The sequence below is a fragment of a genome, unplaced genomic scaffold (genome assembly GCF_019419815.1).
Source record: "Pyrus x bretschneideri cultivar Hongxiangsu unplaced genomic scaffold, Pyrus_bretschneideri_v1 Contig4, whole genome shotgun sequence".
NCBI classification, from domain to species: domain Eukaryota; kingdom Viridiplantae; phylum Streptophyta; class Magnoliopsida; order Rosales; family Rosaceae; genus Pyrus; species Pyrus x bretschneideri.
In genome coordinates, this window is record NW_025999723.1 from 1,569,277 (window position 1) to 1,591,556 (window position 22,280).

A 22,280-nucleotide genomic window follows, 5' to 3' on the forward strand; every position below is an offset into this window, starting at 1 on the left:
CTCTCTCTCTCTCCTCACAACACTACTACTCCCTTCCCCATTCGGCACTCCATCTCTCTCTCTCTCTCTCTCTCCGAGACATTTTTCACTCTCTCTCTAGATCTCTCTTCAATCTTGATATTATCAGCTCATTTCCTCTGTTTAATTTGTGAGCGACACTACTTCCCAACAAACAGATAGATATATACGTCTGAACTCTGTATTCTAATATATATATATGTATACGCGCGCGCGCGCGCTTTCGTGAGATGAGAGGAATATGGTGACGGCAATGAGAGGTTAATCTTTTGACCGGCCGGCCGGAGATGGGGAAGAAAGGAAGCGGCTGGTTCTCCTCCGTTAAGAAAGTCTTCAAACATTCTTCTAAGGACTCGCCCGACAAAAAGGTTTTCTCTTAGTTCCGTTCTTTCAGTTTTCTTGGCAAGTTTTCAGATTCATATAATTTCTTTGAAAGAAAACAATTGTTCTTCATATAATTATTTTTTTTCTTTTCAATCTCAATTTATTTTCTGTGAAGTTTTTGTACCAATCATGATCACACCAACAAGGCAAGCAATGATTCAATTTGTTATGCAATAATGATACAATTTATTAAACCTAATTCAACGATATTTGTGATTACATGCACTTATTTTGTTCTGGTAATATTAGGAAACCAAATTTGTAAACCAAATGATGTGGATGTTAATGATTGGATTATTACTTAAATGTTAACTAACGTACTTATTTCTTATTAGTGACGCATCATTTGATTGCAAATTTGGTTTAAAATTTTGATATCTCTAGCATTAGCATTACCCATTTTGTACATTCACTAATTAATTCATTTTTTTGTCGAGATGTAAATTACCAAGAAAAAGAGTTGAAGCATTTTTTATTGTTGGAGATGATTCGATCTTATATACAGATAATTGGAGCACAATGTCTGCCGCTAATTATTCGAATTTGTATGCATAATTGGTGTTCATGAATCACTAGTGGTTTCTAGTAATCTTATTTCAAATCAATAGGAGCTAGTTAATAGTTAACTTAATTATTTGGAAATATAGAAGTAAACATATATCAATCTAGATCGTGACCTTTGTTTGTTTGGAGGTGAAGTGAAATGGTTTGCCTCGTGGAATCATGTCACATTAAAGATGCACGAGCTACCCTTTTGGTACTGGCATTTTTAGGACCATCAGTGCAAGATATTTTTTAATGTGCCCGGAACATGCATTATATGTTATTATATAAGTAGATGGACATTTAAAAAAAAAATTCTCCACTTATATGGCGTACCGTCCTGTGTTCTGGACACATTGAAAAAACTATGGACGAGATCACAACCAAGCTGCATGCCCCAACACCATATGGTCCCCTATCACTATCATTATATGGATACATAATACTGTAACAATAAACTTTATATCTTTCCTTACAAGGCACATGACTCGACCTGACTTATCATTGTCATGCCACCTAAGCCATCACATCAATATTAGTTAACTTATTTGATAATTAAGTGTTAATTGTAGTGCTAATTATGATATTTGATGCGTACCATGATATAATCCAGAAGGAGATCGGTGAGAAATGGCAGCATGATGCCGCGGAGGTGGTGTCATTTGAGCATTTTCCAGCGGAGAGCTCGCCGGACGTAACGAACGATGAGAGAACAACCGAATCTTCAACTCCTCTAAATAATGGTCATCAAGATAGAAGCCACGCCATTGCTGTTGCTGCTGCAACTGCTGCTGCCGCTGAAGCAGCTGTTGCCGCGGCACAAGCTGCCGCTAAAGTTGTCCGATTGGCCGGTTATGGCCGTCACTCTAGGGAAGAACGAGCTGCAATCTTCATTCAGTCATATTACAGAGGCTACCTAGTAAGTTTACCATAACTTTATATAATGTTGAACATTTAGCTTCAAAAGCCATTAACACTACGATCTAATGATATGTCTATTAATTACTTATTTTTTAGGCTCGGCGCGCTTTGCGTGCATTGAAGGGATTGGTGAGGCTACAAGCATTGGTGAGAGGAAATAACGTTCGGAAGCAGGCACAAATGACGATGCGATGCATGCAGGCATTAGTGCGTGTCCAAGCAAGGGTACGAGCTCGACGGCTCGAATTAACCAAAGACAAGCTTCACAAGAAGGAGGATGATCAGGAAGATTACGATGAAGATGAAGAGGAAAGAAGAGCTTTGATGGAGGAAGAAGAGCAAAAGTCCAAGAGTCCTCTGAAAAAATATGAAATGCAAAGTGCGAATGGGAGTAGGCATCAAAGGCGTCAAAGTTTCAAGGAAAATGCTTCAAGGAAGCATGATGCTGCGGTCAAAAGAGAGAGGGCTCTCGCTTATGCTTATAGCTATCAAGTAAGTGACTTTGTGACGGTTGCACTGAAAAATTATTGCTCATTTTGCGTGACATTGTTTAATTGTAACAGAGACAACAACTTCTTCAGTCAAGTCCGGATGGACCTGAATTTGGGCTCCAGCCCAATATGCCCGATAAGGCCCAATGGGGATGGAATTGGCTCGAGCGGTGGATGTCATCGCAACCCCACCAAGACCGCCACTCAGGCCCACGAGATACCTCCTACGGAACACCCATCACCACTACGACTGCCAGCGACTTGTCGGAGAAGACAGTTGAAATGGACATTGCCGCACCTTCAAGCTCGCCTCACGTCAATATGAGCCGACTCAATCCAGACATGATTGATTCAGACATGTATTCAATCCGGCAACAACGCCAGCAAGGGTCGAATAACATCCCGAGTTACATGGCCCCGACCCAATCTGCCAAGGCCAAGGTCCGAGGCCAAGGCTCGGGCAAGCAGATTAGCCCGCCAACTCCCCAATGGAACCCTTCAACGAGGAAGGGGTCGGTTGTTGGGTCTGGGTGTGATTCGTCGAGCTCGGGCGGTGGGACAACAAACTACCTGATCCCAAGAAGCCCAAGCCCGAAAAGTAGTGGGCCGCGTGGGCTGGCTAGAGGGGCTGTGGGCTTTGGGCCTGATTCACCCCACGGTGATGATTGGGGCCTGCCGCTTGCTGTTCACAGTTGGAGACATGATTTCGGTTAGTTGTAAGTTAATATGTGGTGTGACATAAATTTCCATTTGCAAGACTTTTTGTTTATAATGTGTGGAAAAAACATTGTATTATTTATTTTAATTGTGTTATGGACATGGATCCACGAGGCTTTGTAATAATATAATATTAATTTATTGTGAAATATTATATAAAATTGTGTCTTTATGTATCGTCAACTTATAATTTGAATGAGGGATTATTTGGAAAAAAAAAAAAAAAAAAAAAAAAAAACAGAAGAAGAAGAAGAAATTTAGGTCAATTATGCTTTCACTCTGGGCCGAGGGTCTACTGTTCCCAATTATCTGTCTTTTATATGTCTTCGTTCTGGTTTTTTGACATATGTTCTTTCACTTAACTTTAAATTTCACACACTTACTTTGAGGTGGTACACCACGTGTCAATATATGAGATATATGTGTTAAAAAGTTAATAATTTAAAAAGTAAAAATTTTCACCACTTACATAAAAACATATGGTATCCTACCCGTGTTCCCGTCACAATAAAAACACCTTAACTACGGAAGTATTTTTCACATTTATTCTTTTTCTTCTACACTTGGATTATCTTATTGATTGACCAATAGCATGAACCAAATTAATCACAATAAATTCTTAGCGAAGGATTTAAAAGCTATATATTCCTCCTCCATTCTAGAATTTCTCTACTCTCGTTTTTCTATAGCATTTGAATTGAATTAATGAAAATTTTCTAATGACAAAATACACAAAAATATTAAAAAATAAAAACGAAAATGTAAAAATCACCAATATTCTAAAAAGCGACTCTCGTGAAGGGACAAAATTGTTCGAGTCTTCAACAATTGCACTAAAAAGGCTGCAGATTTCAAGTTTTGGCAAACTTTACCTTTAGCATCACGTGTCTCTCACTCCACTCCTCAGTCCTCGCCAATTACAGCTTTACACGTGTACTTTCCCGACCACGTCACCTCCACAAGCTGAACCATAATCCCCTGCGTCCCTGTCGGACACCGCAAACCACCTCCTCGGTCGCGATCCTGCCACGTCCGACGCTTCAATATCTGTCTTTCCTTCGCCAACACGTGGAGTCATCTTATTGGGTGTAGGGTTTTTACAGGGATGTGGTGCGGAACAGGGAATCAATGTTCTGGGTTTGGCGCTTTTTCTGGATCTCGCATATCTGATCCCTACAGGTGGTACGTAGTTCCTTGTTTGTGTGAGACATCCTTATTTTTTCCAGGTTTTTTTTTCTTCGTTCTGTCAAACGTAATTCTCGTTTCCTTCCGGCCTATATCGGACTCCGGTCCTTTCTCTCTCTAGAACTCTAATGGAGTCTCTGAAATTCACTAGCTTAATCCCATGCAAATCGTCGTCCTTAATTCCGGTTCCAACTAAGTTCGCGTACCATCAGGCGATTGGGCAACTGGGTTTTGCTCCCCTGTGGAAAAGACGGTGCAGAAGAGTCGGTCTGTGGCTCAGAGCGTCGGTTGCCGGCGGAAGTGGCGGCGGCGCGCAGGACGGCGCTTCTGCGGTGGAAGACCAGCAGGAGGACGAAAAGGGTGCTTTTTTGGGCGCCGAGAGAGACGATTCCGGCGCCGTTCTTGGGTTTAACTTGGTTCCTCCTCCTAACGGTAAGTTTTCAGGCTTCCGATTTTGCTTATTTATTTATAAATTCTTCTGCTTTTACACTGTTTTTAAATTGGTTTCATGGATTATTTGAGAAATTTGAAGTAGTTTCTATGATTGATATGTTTTTGGATTAGAAAAATAAACCAGAATTAAGGGTTAAATCTGATTAGTTTTTAAAAATTTGGACTTAAAAAACCTTGAAGGCAGAAAGGTTTAATTTGGTCACATTGTGTGGCACGCTGATGGAGACACAACCTAACGTGGAAATATTGGTAAATGTTTGATTTGATGCATTGATTGGTGAATGTGGTGTAAATGTACTATAGATTTTAATTGCTATTTGCCCAAATTAAGTCCTCAAAATCATTGCTTTTTGTTTGCAAAGCGATATTCTAAACTACCTTAATTTACGGGAAGAGTTACTGTTCTGATCAACTTGGATTAACCCACGTCTCTCCGAAAAATCATTGTTATTGGTTGGATAAGAGACGTGTGATGTGTCAAAATTTGCTATTTTTAGTATATTGGGGTCATTCATCACTAGTGGTGGTTTTTGGTGGATTCTTGACTTGTCTGTGGTAGTCTTGGTTTTGGATGTCCACATCAATTTGCACATGAGGACTCCAGGTCCTTACATTTTATGTGGTCTCCACCTCAGATTGTATTTTTTTCCACTCTTGGTCCCATATCGGGACCTCATAGCATGTACATTGTTCCGTTAATAATCTAATGCTGCATTTTCATTGGTCGAACTGAGTGATCCAGCATATTTTGATGAGTAATTCCAAACGCGGCATATCGACATATTCTAAATTTTTTTATGAATTATTTGTGGACCCGTCTGATATTTTACTTCAGGTGAAACCAAAGTCATTGACTCGCCCGAAGATGTTAGTTCTGTTGGAATGGAAGAATCAGTGGAAGTAGATGGCAAAGAAAAGTCCAAGGCAAGTGTAACACACAATGTTGTGTTTGTTACTGCCGAAGCTGCGCCTTATTCTAAGACAGGAGGCTTAGGAGATGTTTGTGGTTCTTTGCCTATTGTTCTAGCGGCACGTGGACACCGTGTTATGGTTGTTTCTCCTAGGTACCAAAACGGTACTGCTGCAGACCAGAAATATTCTGGTGCTGTTGATTTGGAAACCCGCATCAAGGTTTATTGCTTTGGTGGAGAGCAAGAAGTTTCTTTCTTCCATGAATTTAGGGCAGGTGTTGATTGGGTAAGATATTGGGGATATTTCGCATGTTCTAGTTTCTCCAGACTGATAGAATTCTCTTACCAATGACGAACTCTTTCCGTATCTTCTTTAGGTATTCGTGAACCACCCGTCATACCACAGACCTGGAAATCCATACGGCGACAGTTTTGGTGCATTTGGTGACAATCAGGTATGGTTTTAGACTGAAAAGTTGTACGTAGTGGATAGATCATTTAAGTAGTATCCTGTTTTATTCACGAATAATGATACGTTTTATTCTCGTTTGGTTTTACAGTTTCGGTTCACTTTACTTTGCCATGCAGCCTGTGAAGCACCATTAGTGCTTCCACTGGCAGGGTTCACCTACGGCGAGAAAAGCCTGTTCATAGTCAATGACTGGCATGCCGGCCTTGTCCCACTGTAAGTAGTTTCAATTAATTAAACAGATTAGCTATATGATTTTGTTTTAAATCTTTCCTATATTGCTCTATCTTTTTGTTTTTTTATTTTTTCGGGTAAACAAACTGATAGTGGAGATCTGATGATTACATGTCCCTCTGATTCAGGCTTTTGGCTGCCAATTATCGTCCATATGGGGTTTATAAGGATGCACGAAGTGTTCTTGTGATTCATAACCTTGCACATCAGGTTGATGCTTGTTCTTCCTTTTTTTGTTTTGTTATCAATCTTCAGTCGTATATCCGATCAACTTTATTAAACGTTGTCTTGTAATATGCAAGGGAGTGGAACCGGGAGTAACATACAAGAATTTGGGGCTACCTGCAGAGTGGTATGGAGCACTGGAATGGGTGTTTCCAACATGGGCAAGGACCCATGCTCTTGACACAGGTGAAGCAGTGAACATCCTGAAGGGTGCAATTGTGACATGTGATCGGATTCTGACGGTCAGCGAGGTCAGTTGTATTCCATATATAGTCGTCGGGTCTCATTTAATGAAACACTAAACGTTTTTATGGTGGTCAGTAATAAGACCTGTTGTCGGATTTTCGACCTCATTGCATGTGCCTCCTTATTTTTCATCATGCTGTTCTTCTTTCTCATGATTAAATTATGCCTTCGAATTGTAGGGCTACTCCTGGGAAATAACAACTGCTGAAGGTGGATATGGTCTAAATGAGCTACTAAGCAGTAGAAAGAGTGTTCTCACTGGTACGTTACTTGAACTTCATCTCTCATTGTCTAGCTTTCTATGTGCCATCCTCGAGGAAATTAACTCTCAATTAACGGAATAATACCATCTGACAGGAATAACAAATGGCGTTGATGTGGTTGAATGGAACCCATCTACTGATGTACACATTGCTTCCCGCTATTCTACCGATGATCTTTCCGGAAAGGTGGCTAAGTCTGTCATTTAGTATGGTGTTATTATACTATAGTCCGCTTACCCTTCTTGTGTGCGGGCTGCAGGTTCAGTGCAAGCTTGCTCTGCAGAAGGAATTAGGTCTTCCCATTAGGCCGGACTGCCCATTGGTAAGACATAAGACATTGCTGTCTAATTATGCTATGCTTCAATAACGAAAATACTCCACTCCTAACACTGATTCGAGTTTTGAACCATATAGATTGGATTCATTGGCCGACTGGACCACCAGAAAGGTATTGACCTGATTCAGTCAGGAATGCCACAGCTTATGGAAGATGACGTGCAATTTGTGAGTCTTTCTCCTTTCATTGATTTTGGTGTTGTTATTTTAAGTAGCTTGCTCCCAACTTTCGACAATTAACTCTTTTGTTTCAACCATACGTATGTAATATTTCTCAGGTTATGCTGGGGTCTGGGGATCCACTGTGTGAAGATTGGATGAGAGCAGCAGAAGCAACTTATAAAGATAAATTCCGGGGCTGGGTTGGATTTAACGTCCCAGTTTCTCATAGAATAACCGCAGGGTAATTCAAGATTTCGTGCTTCGTTGCTTAGACGTTTACTGTATATGTGCATCATACTGACCCTGATCCTGTAATTACCAGCTGCGACATACTCTTGATGCCGTCAAGATTTGAGCCCTGTGGACTTAATCAACTCTACGCAATGAGATATGGAACTGTACCAGTGGTTCATAGCACAGGAGGACTTAGAGTGAGTTTAAATACTTGAAGAACGAAATTCGGTTCTTCATCACGCGGCCACTTTGTCTGACGATTTCTGTTGTGTTCCAGGATACAGTAATGAATTTCAATCCTTATGCTAAAGGAGGCCAAGGTGACGGGACAGGGTATGTTTCTCAACTCTATTGCTGGATGCATTTCCCTGACAGTTTCACGTTACAAAAGTTCTTTAGAATCTTTACTTATAGCATCATTGTTGATGATATTGGCAGGTGGACTTTTTCTCCTTTGACGAAAGAGAGTATGCTGGCGGTAAGATTTTCTGCTACTTCTCTCGTTTTTAAAACCCAGACATCGATTATTACCATGTTCTATATCAAAGAAGCGAATAAATTGGATGTTCATATAGTCTTGCGGAGTTTATTCAACTTAAACCAAATGTTGTAAATCTTATTTCACCGTACTGACTCACGGAGTCACGGTTAATACATTGCAGGCACTAAGACTTGCTTGTAGGACTTTCACAGAGTACAAGCCTTCCTGGGAGGGATTGATGAAGAGATGCATGGAGAGGGACTTCACATGGGAAAGCGCTGCAATCAAGTACGAGCAGGTCTTCGAATGGGCGTTTATCGATCCACCCTACGTCAAGTAAAACGTCTCAAACAGAAAAGAACACCCGAGAGATGAAGAACAACGTCCAAAATATTTCACGGTTCAGTTCTATCTATTATCCGTCGGCTGAGAGATCAAACACACTGCAACAGAGAAGCTTTTCGTTTCGTGTTCATTGTTTTAGGTTGTCGACACGGTAGGTATACACAGGAGCAAAACTATGTAGTTCTGATTCATTTTAGCGAGTGCAAATTAATAAGCATCCTGCAGTTTCACTCCCCATTACATAAGATAATTAAGAGCAATCTCAACCCTTTAAACCTTAATTAGTAGAGACATTTTTAAACGTATACTTTAATTAGCAGAAGAAATAGGATATATTTATTTGTTCTAAATGATTTGCTTTCTCCCGTTGGTTTCTGCAAAATTAAGAAAGTCAACTCCTACGAGGTTTCGTACGATAATATAATTTTTTTGTCACCAATTGTTTCATAATACTTAATAAACCGAGTCATATTTCCAGCGCACGGAAAATTTCTCTATAAACAAAGAAGAAGAAAGGTCCTAAGTTGACTTCTCTGCTAGAAAGATGGATTATTCAAAATACTTTAGATGAAAATAATAATTATTCATCTAGTTATATTATAAAACTTTTGTCCTCAATACAAGCATGTTCTATATCAAATTCTAGTTTTACCACGATTTTTCCGACGTGACTGATCTAGTTTCTAACATGCTGGGAAAATAAGATAGAAGGATCGACAAGCGTTGAATTCAATAACACAAACAGAAATTCATCAGTATTCGGAAAATGAAGAAAGCTTCTAAAGTTAATTGAAAATATTAAGAGTTAATCTGAATTACAACCCCAAGATAAACCTCTTTATATAGGCATCAAACGCTAATTCTAAGAGTAAATGGGAAATCTAATGAATAAAGGAAACATAAAAAGAACTCCTAATTAACTAGAGAAAAGAAAACCTAATTCTTATATATACGGAAAGATAAAATCAACTAAACCCTATTCAAGCAATCCAAATATTTTAAACGATACGCCTTTCTATATTTTATCGTTTTGTGAAAAACGTAAATTTTTTTTCTTGCGTTGTTCATTGTCAATTATCTAACATTCTCTCTTCTCTAGTTTAACCACTTTAATCAACTCCTATGCATTTCACACATTTTCTCTTTTTAAGTTCCTGATTATCTCTCGATTTATTTAAAACGTTAGAAGAGTGATTCTCTTTTATCAACCGATCACAGTTATTGTTTGAATAATATGAAACAAAAATTATCATATTAAAGATGTCATTCTTTTTTGTCAACAAATCACAATAATTTAAAATTTCTTTTTATGGCAGTTTCTTCGAATAAAACCTGAAAATCATATACGAATACACTTTTCTCTTTGCCAATGCACCGCCACCGGAAGTATACAAGTTCGTGCCCCACACCAAAATATAAACAAAAGATAACATGTGATTGCTTGCATCAACCAGGCCAGCAAACACGGAGTGAACCTTCCACGTTGCACATTATAAAATAAAATTACATTGTATCAATCAACTAAAAAACTATTTTCTTTTTTCTTTTTTCTTTTTTTCTACTGAAAAGATAATATAAAAAAAATACTAACGACTTTTTGATTTGAACATTTTCGACTTTGTTTCTCATGTTTTTTAATGATGAAGATTTAGAGTGGCAAATTAACTTATTGGTTGTTGATGAGATTCGTTTAATGTAATATCATTATAATATATAGATGAGATTGATAATGTTAATAATGGTGTAAAGTGAATAAGATTAAATGTGTCTTAATGGGTGTTCATTAAGATCTGTTTTATTTAATATAACGATAATTTAGAAATGAGATTGATAGTAGTGATAATGGTGTAATGTGAAATCAAACTAAATGTGTCTTAATGAGTAACCACTAACAACTAAATGAGTTGATTTGCTACCTCTAAAAACTGCTTATTTTCAAGATCATTGTAAAAGTCATCTATATAAAAAAAAAAAAAAATTAAAAGAAATAAAAAATATTTAGTCATCTAGTTGTTATTCAATAAATAGACACATCATATTTTTCACTTAAACATTAAAATTTAGAGCATATTATAACTCAACGATTATAATTGAACGGTTAAACGATTCATGACTTGATACTTTTTTGCAAAGTTAATTTTGAAATAATAATTTATAATATAAACGATTTTGATCATCAAACAACATTACATAAATAAATAAGCAAAACAAGAAAATAAAACAAGAACCGTTATGATTATCAAATAACATTATATTAATGAAAATTATTATTGGCACTCCAATAACATTTTTCTTATTTATGTATCGCGTAATACACAAATTGAAGGGTACATCCGTAATAAATCCCTCCCGCGATGGCACTGATTAAACCAGCCGTCATTCAGTTTCTTTTCCCTTCAATTCCCACGCATTCCAACTGTTGATTCCTCCCTTCAATCGGGGGAGACTAAACCCTAGATATTTACAGAGAGAGAGAAAGAAACGAAACAAAATCCGATCCTCCGGGAAATGGTATAGAGAGAGAGAGAAGGCAGCAGAGAAACTCATAAGAAACGTTTCGGCGTCTTGGGGTTCGAAAGATTCGATCTTTCCGAATCGAACGCCCACGATCGAAATCCCATCCTGTTCTTCATACCTTGAATCTTCAATTGAAAAGATTCAAAAGTTTTGTTTTTGGTGGGAAGAAAGAATCGATGATTTCGAATCCGGATCTGATTTTCTACGCCTGCATTGCCCACAAGGTCACGATTCTCGGCGAGATTTCGAAAGAGCCGGGTCTCGGAAACTTAGCGCAGCAATGCGTGGAGGTAGCCCCTCCCCACCATTCCATGTTCAGTCACACGGTAAGAAAAAGGACTTACATTTTCTCATGTCATGACCCTTTTGTGTATTTCGCTATCTGCGATGCCCATCTCGATGACTCCGAGGCGCTTTCGTTCTTAAACCAGTTGAAATCCGGTTTTGAGGATGTTAGTGGAAGTGGGTCGATCTTGGTTCGGGATAATTTTGCCCCCAGTTGCTTGCAAGTCCAGTTTGATTCGATTATTCGAAAAGTAATGGCCTCGGACTCGCCCAATTCGCCGGCAGCCAGTCGGAATCTAAGCTTTGGTGCGAGTAAAGGGAAGAAAATGGTGCTGACACCGCTGCTTGGGAAGAATCCGAGCGAAGGGTTGAAGAAGAAGAGGAGGTTATCTGGGGAGGTTAATGGTGATCCTTGCAAAGATGTGACTGCAATGGAGAAGAAGGTGGATGTGTGCGATGATGCTAATGGCGGCGGGTTTAGAGATTTTCCGTTGCCAACACAAAAGAGTGGTCTTTTGCATTCGGGTGACCGCCAAAAGGCCAAGCAAGTTTGGAGGAGGCATGTTTGGGTTGTTTTGATCCTTGACTTGTTTGTTTGCGCCGTGTTGTTCGGGATTTGGTTGTGGGTTTGCAGGGGATTTAAGTGCATTGACAGTTGAATGGGCGGATTTGGGAGGTTTTGGTGTTTCGGCGTTGTATTGTGCTTTACTTTGAAGACGGATGAAAATTCTGTAACATTACAAACAAGCACTCGGAGGGATAAGTTAGCGAAGTCAATCAGGCTCTGTTTCAATTGTGTACCGGCAACTTTCTCCTTGGCCCTCCGGTGAGCTTCTTGTATGTATCTTAAGCTATATAGCTTGTGTTATACAAATAGCGATAAGTGTTTTCATGTGATGCATCAAATTGTGTATACTTAGATCATCACTATGCAGGCATTGTTTTTACTTTCCTTCCATTGTTTTCGGTTGATGTTGTAATTGCTCAAATGTCTTGATATTTGAGTTTACCAATAGAAACTGTTTGTTTGCTTTAATGGAAGTTGTTTCTGTTTCTGGATTTGATTTCCATTTCCTCCGCAGTTAGTCTCTTTATTTGATTCTTTACCTAAAACAAGATAAGACCAAGAAGCGAAATCTTCTTTATTTGATTCCGTTGTCTAATGCGTTCCCCGCAATGGATACATTTCTTCCATGATAGATTAGCGTCTCGAATTTGTATAGATGCGTTAGATAAGTCATGAATTACTTACTATTTGAGGATATCGAATGTCAAGGCAGTTATTGCGCCTTGTTGTTTGGGATTTGGTTGTAGGTTTGCAGGGGATTCAAGTGCATTGACAGTTGAACGGGCGGATTTGGGAGGTTTTGGTGTTGTATTGTGCTTTACTTTGAAGATGGATGAAAATTTTGTAACATTACACTCGAAGGGTCGAAGTCAATCAGGCTCTGTTTCAATTCTGTACCGGCAACTTTCTCCTTGGCCCTCCGGTGAGCTTCTTGTATGTATCTTAAGCTATATAACTTGTGTTATACAAATAGCGATAAGCGTTTTCAAGTGATGCATCAAATTGTGTATACTTAGATCATCACTATGCAGGCATTGTTTTTACTTTCCTTCCATTGTTTTCGGTTGATGTTGTAATTGCTCAAATGTCTTGATATTTGAGTTTACCAATAGAAACTGTTTGTTTGCTTTGATGGAAGTTGTTTCTGTTTCTGGATTCGATTTCCATTTCCTCCGTCGATGTCTCTTTATTTGATTCTTTACCTAAAACAAGATAAGACCAAGAAGCGAAATCTTCTTTATTTGATTCCGTTGTCTAATGCGTTCCCCGCTATGGATACCTTTCTTCCATGACAGATTAGCGTCTGGAATTTGCATAGATGCGTTAGATAAGTCATGAATTACTTACTATGTGAGGATATCGAATGTCAAGGTTACTGGTGCTGGATGGAACAGTCTAACACCATGTGGTGGCGGACCGGCAGTGTCACAGTCGCATTCAAACATTTCTATTTGAGCTGCTGCTTCTTACCAAATTGCAGCAGAAGCAAAACATACCTACCTTCCAGCTACAATTTTCCGGTTCTGCTACAAACCAGGTTCATCTGACAGTTGCGGTGACGCACGCAGATGTGCAAGAACGTTGAGTTTCAGAGCTTCAAGGAGCCTACTTTGGACGCCGTTGCTGACATTTGCTTCATTAGCTCCGCGACTTAGGGAAGATGTCGAGTTAATAGGCCAACTTTGTAGAACCCAATGGGTTTGGGTTTCTGAACGCTCTGTTTTTCCTGGACATTTTTTATTATTATTGCTTAAATCAAATTATCGAAAGTATAGAAACTAAAAAAGACGTGCTAAAAGAAAAAAGGAGAGTGCGAAAATTATTTCTCAATCATTATTTTAAAAAATTCTTAGGTGCCCGAGTAGTCTTGATATTTTAACTGTTAGATTTTAATTTTTATAATTTTAAATGAAACTGAGGGTTAAAATATCCATAATACCAAACCCTCTGGAGCATCCAAAAAAGTCCCAGATGATTTAGCTTAGGGGTGGGCATAAAAACAGTCAAATCGCAAAACATCATCGAATCGTATGGAAAAAAACTGAAAAAAAATCATGTTGATTAGAAAAGTCAACTTTGAGTTAAAAAGGGAACTGGACTAGTTCAAACTGGTTCCGGTTTAGTTTCAAAAGAACAAGAACCGGTCGGAACCGAACCTAACCATTTTATTAATAATAAATAAATAAATTATATATATATATATATATACACACTTGTCATGGTATAATAGGTTGAAAAATTAGTTTCATCAAGTTGCAAAACAGTGAATCCATCCCAATTAGGGCTCACCCACCCACAAATGTTACATTTGCTTGCTGCGATTGTTGCTGCTTCTGATATTAGGAGACTGATGCTGTTTAAATTCTTGATTTATTTTTGTTTGCTGACCGACCAATGCATGTTTCTTTTAATTGTCTCTTTTTGTTAACTTGGTGCCACTGCCAAAGATATTTGCATTAAAAAGGATTTGTGTTGTATGCAACTTTATATAATCGTTTTAGAAGACCTATGTGAATGCATGATGATTTGGTGTTCAAATAATTTAGTATTCGGAACCGTAAACCGACAATTACCAAATCAGAACCATTGTACACCGAACGGTACGGTTCTAGTAATAAATTTAAGTGGAACCGTACCGAATCGAACTGTAGATATTTTTCGATTCCGATTCCAGTTTAAGGGTTGAACCGCACTGAACCACACCGTGCCCACCCTTGATATACATGGAAATCGAGCCGAAAGGCTACTGACACTGTCCCAGAAAATGTACAGGGATACCCCGAAACTTCCATATATAATGGTTTGCGGTGTCTTCGGCTCCAAGATTCTCTTCGCCGGCAGTGTGAGGCCTTCGTACGCCGAGGACCGAAGACTACTTGCGACCAGAGAAACATGTATGCTCGACACAAAGTCGTCTCAGTCTACGCTGCCGATCATTGAGAAGGGCCAAAAAACCGTGGGGGTTGAATTCGGGACAGCAAAACCTCGACTGGTGCTGGTTGAGATCCACCGTAACATCTCCGATGTTTTGCTTTGACGCTCCGGTGTTCATACTTAAAATCTATAGCCACTAGGCGTTCCGATCCAGTTCCAACAATGCACTTTTCATACTGAAAATTTTGAGCTGCTTGACGTTGCAGATTAAAACTCGTCATTGCCCGATTAAATGTGAACACACTAGATAGATCAGGGTGCTTAGTTAATTTGTGGTTTCTTGTTTTAATATTACAAATGCATTGATTTCCCAATTTTCGAGCAGATAATCTCACATGTGAATGTCAAACCCGATTCAAGGACCTCGCGGTCGGGAGTCGGGCATCAACAGTCTGCATTATGATCCTTTCAGTAACCCAATTTACATCGGCACATTGTTTTCTTCATAAACAGACCTTTTTTATTTGGTTTTGGTATTTTATTGCGGATGGTCCTGAAATCTACTTAAAAACTCTTCATTTTAGTCCCTCAATTTGAAGATCGACCAATCTCGTTCCTTAACCTTAAACACATCAATGTCGCCCTTCCGTTTGAACTCTGTTGACAATTCCAATTGTGTCTGGTGTGCTGGGATCACCAAACCCTAATTTGATATACAAAATTTTGAACAAACATGAGAATATTGTTTATTCAAATAAGACTTTTTAGCCAAATGTTCCTGAGATTTTCGTAACACATAACTTTGGTCCCTGAGATTTAAAATTAATAGAAGTAATCTCTGAGTTTATCTACCATCCATGATTTTGGTCCTACCATTAAAAAACTCTGTTGAGTGGTCCCTGAGCTTTTTAATGGAAAGACCAAAATGATGAATGGTGAACAATCACAGAAATCAAAGTTCTGTGTTATGCATATCTCAAGGACCAAAATTACGTGTTACGCAAATATCTAGGACCAAAGTTATGTGTTATACCCTTAACTTAACGGAGTATTTTAACTGAAAGATCAAAATAATGAATGGTGGACAATCTCAGGAACCACTTATATTGATTTTAAATCTCAGGAACCATTTATATTGATTTTAAATCTTAGGAACCAAAGTTATGTGTTATACAAATCTCAGAGATCATTTTGACTAAAACGCCTTGAAATAAATATATGGATAATATACATAACTTAATCTACACAACAAGAACGACACCAAATACAAAACTTTCTAATTTGCAGTAAATCAAAATCTCAGGGCTCCCCAATGTGCCATTTTATCCACAGGGGGTGAGCTTCTTGTTGCCAGCACCCCGAGGATTATCATCTTTCCAGTCATCCCATGCCCTCGCCCTGTCTTGAGCGGCATCATCATCTTCCTCTTCCCCCTCCGGCGGTGGTCCTGGTTTCATAGGTTCCTTGTACCATGCAGAATTGGCCTCTTCCATGAGTTTCACATTCCTCTCTTGCCACGTATTCATTATCTCCATCTCCTTCAGTCCAGCTTCCTCTATGCTCATGGTCGGCATCCTTCCCGCACAGTAAATTCAATTTAGCATCTCAAATGATATGTTTCACACGATGAAAGATGAAAACACATACGCGAAAACCAGATATTTCCAAACATTTGTGCTCATGATAAATTAGACTCGGCAAAATAAAGTAACAGAACACGGAGATATACCTATGACTGGGCTGGAAAACCTGAGCCGCCATCCTTTCCCTCTCACTTGTTGGGTTTCCACCAATAAGACTCGCTGGTCCAAATATTAGTGGCTGGTGCTTGTGTTCATGCATCTCTGAAACCCTGGCTCTCCCTTCTAGAACATCTTGAGCAAAAGTTGCACAGGTGATAGGCTCTGCTGGCCTACTATACTGCACCCGGGTTGCAGCATCACGATGCCAAGCTTCGGCCCTTTTGGCACGATCGTCAAGAACTTCTTGATAAAATTCCTTCCCGCCATCCTGAAATACATGACAATAACAAAAGCTTTTATAACTGAAATAGGTCAAGTTGCAGGACACAGCTTTTCCTATATGCTCTACAAATTTCTCTCTCCCCCCCCTAATTATCACCAAAAATTGCAAATTCATGACAGAGTAATGGAACTCAAGACCAACACTGATAATAATACAGTAAAAGTGTCTAATCTTAAGTTACGGTAATGGGTGTTAATATTAAATACCTTTGATTGCCTTTCCTTAAAAGCTACAAGCATTTCTTCCTCTTTCTTTAGCATCTCCAACAGATCAAAAGTCTGAAAAAGATTGCATGGCAGAAAGACACGAGTATGAATTGACGTGAATAAAAACGACAGTATGTGGAGGATTACTTTAAGTTATAAACTAACCTTACTAACTGCCAAAGAGATTGTAGTAAACCATGCCTGCAAAAACAAGGGTTCTAATTAGACAGTTTTTTATTTCTACCAATGTAATTAGACTTCAAACTTATGAAAACATTCTGATGTAGAACCAATCAACATGTCAGTAAAGAGAAATATGTAAGAAGAAATCTACAAACCTCCCGCTCCTCCTCTCCGTCATCATCCAGCACATCTTCCTCTCCTGCCTCAATAGGAGTTGACAAGGCAGATGCTTTAGTTGAACGACCTCTTCGCTCTTTCCGCTCCTTAATTTCCAGCAATTTTGATTCTGCAGCTCTTTGCCTTTTGAATCGAGCAATCTGGATACAGAAGCAAGAGCATAAGTAACAAATTACAACACCAAACCTATACTTTAACATGTTCCGCCACGCAACATGTAAAACAGTCGGCAGCACAACAAGATGCAATTATTAAAGTCATGAGTATAAATGAAATTTGAGATAGGATCTTCATGCTTTCTAAAGAAAGACAATAAGAAAACTACAGTACCTTCAGAGCCCTTCGATCAACATGTGAATTTGGGCCATCAACTGCAGATGCTTCTAACTCCTCTTTCGGAACAAGTTCCATTGCCTCGCAAATTGAAATAAACTCCTACAACATGCCGCCGTCCTAGTTAGTTTTAACAGAAACATAAACCTCAAACCAACAGGACACTGACCAGCAAGACATATCCGATGTATTATTGCTTTACCGACAAGTAACTAATAAAAATGGATCACCTTTAATTTAGCCTGGGAAGCCTTAAGAATCGATATCCTGTCATCCTGCGCAACCTTTTCGGTTAATTCACCGAGATAATACGGCACCTGTGATCAAAACCGCATCAGAAGTTAGCTCATTACATTCAAACCAAAAATCCCAGCTTTCCAAACTATTCCATCAAACATTCAAAGTTTTCGACTTTAAAAATTAAACCCAAATGAGTTACCATAAGATATTTGAGATTGGTGGTGCTGATATCCTCCTTGGTCTCATTGGCTGAGAACAAACCCAGCTTGCTTATCATTTCATCGCACTTCTCCAAAGCCCTGCATCCCTTCCTCACCTCCTCCTAATAGTAATATCCAAATCAATTAAATTAATTACAGCAAAAAAAAAAAATTGAAACTTTCAATAAAATGTGCGAGCCCATGAGCTTATGGTGTGGATTTGTGTACCTGATCGACACCACCCCCAGACTCCGTCGCCGCCAGATGGATCTTCCGAGCTTGCTCGAAGAGCGCCGGAAGAGGCATGTCCTCCATATTCAATTCTCCCATGGAATTTGAAATGGAGCTTCTGGAGTGGGTTTGAGCTTCTTTAATTGCTAAATTCCTCGAGAATTTGAAACTTAGGGTTTTCAGACTTAGGGATAGAACTCTGGAGAACATAAAATTAGAAACGTCGGGAAGGAGATGGAGACATGTTTATAAAGGGAGATATGCGCCTCCGGCGTAAGTTAGCATGGAGCTGAATTGAATGCGGAGCGGTGTACGGGTTGGCCTATCGTGGATCTCTATGCCCAGTTTGCAACCGGGTCAAACAACACTGATTTCAAACGGCGAAATATTGTTGTCGTTTCGATGGTAGATCAGAAATTAGAAAGAGAAATGCTAGGTAGACTTTCAAAATAGAATTTTTCATAAACACTCTATCACCTCGTATTCTAACATTAATTTTCGATATTATAAAATATTGTGGAGAGAATATGAGTGGCAGAGAGTTCAATGATAGATCCATTTTTAAGAGTTTCCTTTGCATTTAGAATTAATCGTATATAAATGAAGAAGGAAAAAAGGAAGAAGCCTTCAAAATCTTCAAATTAATGTTAATTGGTCGACAAAAGTCTTTTGTTAATAGGTAGTTTAGATATTAGTCAATTTCTTTTTTTATATAAATTTGATCAAACTAAGGGAATTGTTATTAGCACTCAAAAAATCTCATTCTACATTCCAAACTTTCTATATTTGGAAACAAAAATATACTTGTGAGGAGTGTAAAATGAGATTTTTGGAGTGCCAATTATACTTCCCAAAACTAATACTAATATAAAAAAAAAATAATAATAAATAAAGTTAATTGTCACACGCACAGGGATAGCGTTTGAGAAAAGCTAGGCATACGGCATACAACATTTTGTAAACCACGTCTAAATCGTCGCCCTTATAGAGGTGAGATATGTCACTTAGTACTATGGTCTAGTGATATTCCTCTTCATTTGTAAGTAATAGGTCTTAGGTTTGATTCTCATCCAAAATCGAGTTTGAACCACATTATTGTTAGTCCATTGTGAGATTATTATCTACACTAATGGGATGGGATGAGCTTAACCTCATAATGGGCTAACAATAATATGGTTCAAACTCACATTTGGCGAAAATCAAACATAAGACCTTTTACTTACAAATGAAGAAGAATATCAATAAACCGTAGTATTAAGTAGCAGATAATATTATTTATTAAAAAAAAAAAAAATTGCGGTGGGATCTATTTATATTGTATACCCTACCATTTAGATATGGTTCACAGAACGTGTTCCGGAATGTTTAGTAAGGGATAGAATGTTACAGAAGAACTTACTGTATTTTTGTCATGATATTCGAATATTTCTGTTCAGATGTTCATGAATCACCCATCATCGACGTCCTTCCCTGCCAAAATATTGGGTTCTCATGTCTTTGAATTTGATTGGGATCAGGTATCTGCCCAGACCTTGGCAGACGAACGATTCGGTTGCTTTCTGCTCTAATTATTAAATATAAGGGATTTGTTCGGCAATCATTTTAGTTTTCGATTTTTAATTTTTTAATTTTTAATTTTTGAATAAATTTTTTTGTAGTTAATCGTTTTATTTTGAGAAATCTGGGTGAAACGACGATTTTACAAATTTTGTTTGGTTAAATGATCAAAATCAAATAGTAATGATACGGGTCAAATAATGATGACAAATCAATAAAATCTTGACAAGATATTATTGCAGCAGTTGGAATTTGTATTTTCATCATTTGAGTCAATTTCTCTTGTCGACGTTGGGGTCAAATCTGTTGAATTCAAAAAACATATAGTTTTGTTTTCCGCTTGTGAATTATGAAGAGTAGGTAGGGTATTATTGAGTTTTCACCATTCATTTCGATCATCCAATTCCACCATAAAATTTTCTGTATGTTGTGAACACGGTACTGCACATTAAGTATCATATTACAATTAGTTGGAAATTTTGTTTTTTAAGTTTCCAACTAATTGTATTATTACACTTGTATACTAAGCCGTGTTCTTGACACACTAAAAAATTTCTCCAATTTCACAGCAATAGTACCTTTGCACTGCTATGTGTGCTGTTTTTCGATATTTTGCAACATGTCAGATACAAACAATATAGAAAATTCAAATTTCAAACCTTAAATGCGAAAGGAAACTCTTATTTAACTCATTCAAGCTCACGATGTTATTATTATTATTTTTTTTTCATTTGACATACATCAATTTCTTTTTTAAATTTGACGATTTGATGTCAATGGAGTTTTTGAACCAAAAGGGAAAAATCTCAATGGAGTTAACAAGTTTTGGTGAAAAGTCTTAATCAAGTTCTTTGGAAGGGTGTGTTTGTGAATGATTGATGACTCAATTATTCAGTATGCCAATATAGAGAGTGATACTGAATATGAAAATAATTACCTAACGTTTGAAAACTAGACATCTGGTAAGTTATCACAAACTTCACCAACATTAAGTAATGACGTTATTAGCATTAAATGATGAGGTGGACAAATACTAAAATTGATTTTCACTAATCGACATCTTTGGAGTTCTAATTTGTCAAATTGCCCCATTTTAGGCAAGTTAACCACAAATTTGCTTAAGCTAAATGGCATCAATTTGGAAATTCAAATCACCATAGATGACTTGAGAGTTAAAACACCGCTTAATATTTGCCATGTCATCACTAAATATTAGTGAACCTAATATATGTCCTTCCTTTAAAACTTTAGGTAGTTATTAAGAATGTTTTAATATGTTAGGATCAGTTTGGAATCACTCCTAAAATTTGAGTGGTTATCCATACTTAACTTGAATTTTAATATATAACTCGTTGTTGTGGCCTATTTGTGAGAGAGGGTGCAACAGAGAGAGATGTAGTGTGACATCCCACATCGCCCAGAGGAGTGATCCTTAAATGTATATTCTCATCCCTATCTAGCACGAGGCCTTTTGGGAGTTCACTGGCTTCGGGTTCCGTAGGAACTCTGAAGTTAAGCGAGAAGGGGGCTAGAGCAATCCCATGATGGGTGACCCACTGGGAAGTTGCTCGTGAGTTCCCAAAAACAAAACCGTGAGGGAATGGTAAGCACAAAGCGAACAATATCATGCTACGGTGGTGGAGTTGGGCCCGGGAAGTGATTCACCCCGGGCCGGGATGTGACAATAAACTGTCACATCCCGGCCCGGGGCGGACGGGCCCGTTCCACCACCGTAGCACGATATTATCCGCTTTGCGCTTACCATTCCCTCACGGTTTTGTTTTTGGGAACTCACAAGCAACTTCACAGTGGATCACCCATCATAGGATTGCTCTAGCCCCCTTCTCGCTTAACTTCGGAGTTCCTACGGAACCCGAAGCCAGTGAGCTCCCAAAAGACCTCGTGCTAGGTAGGGATGAGAATATACATTTAAGGATCACTCCCCTGGGCGATGTGGGATGTCACATGTAGAAAGGCTTGAGGAATCCTGTAATGCTATTCCTTATGCCTAGTTTATCTCTACTAATTAATGAAACCCTATTTGTCAACCAAAAAAAGGTAAAAAGACAAATTAGTTTTCTATCACAAAAAAAAAAATGATGGGCAATAATGTAATTTCACATGTCCAAATTACTATTTTTTATTGAAATCTCACTTACAAGTGATGTTAAAATTCCTCCACTATAAATAAAATAAAATAAATAAAAAAATAAAAAAACCAAAAACAAACACCTCCCACTTCCCCCAGGTTCTCCCTCTCTCCCTC

At 38.3% G+C, this 22,280-nt stretch overlaps 4 protein-coding genes across 6 annotated transcripts; 3 read left to right on the forward strand and 1 right to left on the reverse strand.

Annotated features, from left to right (window-relative positions):
• On the forward strand, nucleotides 1–3,252 carry LOC103948044 (protein IQ-DOMAIN 21). 2 transcript variants are annotated; one of them, XM_048564870.1, is made up of 4 exons: nucleotides 1–386; nucleotides 1,559–1,864; nucleotides 1,963–2,358; nucleotides 2,448–3,252. In XM_048564870.1, the coding sequence occupies exons 1-4, from the start codon at nucleotides 306–308 to the stop codon at nucleotides 3,069–3,071; spliced, it is 1,407 nt and encodes a 468-aa protein (XP_048420827.1). In that variant the 5' UTR covers nucleotides 1–305; the 3' UTR covers nucleotides 3,072–3,252. The 2 variants fall into 2 exon arrangements, with proteins under 2 accessions (XP_048420827.1, XP_009357312.2); XM_009359037.3 differs by having other exon boundaries at nucleotides 5–386; nucleotides 2,430–3,252.
• A 1,003-nt stretch (nucleotides 3,253–4,255) lies between these two features.
• On the forward strand, nucleotides 4,256–8,899 carry LOC103958150 (starch synthase 1, chloroplastic/amyloplastic-like). Of its 2 annotated transcripts, none has more exons than XM_048565508.1 (15): nucleotides 4,256–4,691; nucleotides 5,560–5,909; nucleotides 6,001–6,078; nucleotides 6,184–6,308; nucleotides 6,455–6,536; nucleotides 6,629–6,802; nucleotides 6,977–7,058; nucleotides 7,155–7,246; nucleotides 7,320–7,382; nucleotides 7,475–7,564; nucleotides 7,675–7,799; nucleotides 7,881–7,989; nucleotides 8,070–8,125; nucleotides 8,231–8,270; nucleotides 8,455–8,899. In XM_048565508.1, the coding sequence occupies exons 1-15, from the start codon at nucleotides 4,388–4,390 to the stop codon at nucleotides 8,611–8,613; spliced, it is 1,929 nt and encodes a 642-aa protein (XP_048421465.1). In that variant the 5' UTR covers nucleotides 4,256–4,387; the 3' UTR covers nucleotides 8,614–8,899. The 2 variants fall into 2 exon arrangements, with proteins under 2 accessions (XP_048421465.1, XP_048421464.1); XM_048565507.1 differs by having other exon boundaries at nucleotides 4,257–4,691; nucleotides 5,548–5,909; nucleotides 8,455–8,855.
• Nucleotides 8,900–11,006: 2,107 nt separating this feature from the next.
• On the forward strand, nucleotides 11,007–12,479 carry LOC103948045 (phytolongin Phyl2.2). Its single transcript, XM_009359039.3, has 2 exons — nucleotides 11,007–11,461; nucleotides 11,567–12,479. The coding sequence occupies exons 1-2, from the start codon at nucleotides 11,312–11,314 to the stop codon at nucleotides 12,077–12,079; spliced, it is 663 nt and encodes a 220-aa protein (XP_009357314.2). The 5' UTR covers nucleotides 11,007–11,311; the 3' UTR covers nucleotides 12,080–12,479.
• A 3,500-nt stretch (nucleotides 12,480–15,979) lies between these two features.
• LOC103958152 (PP2A regulatory subunit TAP46-like) lies at nucleotides 15,980–18,654 on the reverse strand. The gene is made up of 9 exons (XM_009370390.3): nucleotides 18,455–18,654; nucleotides 18,226–18,348; nucleotides 18,017–18,103; nucleotides 17,784–17,888; nucleotides 17,432–17,593; nucleotides 17,259–17,294; nucleotides 17,094–17,165; nucleotides 16,592–16,872; nucleotides 15,980–16,437 (listed from the first exon to the last, which is right to left on the reverse strand). The coding sequence occupies exons 1-9, from the start codon at nucleotides 18,554–18,556 to the stop codon at nucleotides 16,185–16,187; spliced, it is 1,221 nt and encodes a 406-aa protein (XP_009368665.2). The 5' UTR covers nucleotides 18,557–18,654; the 3' UTR covers nucleotides 15,980–16,184.
• Nucleotides 18,655–22,280: the final 3,626 nt, after the last annotated feature.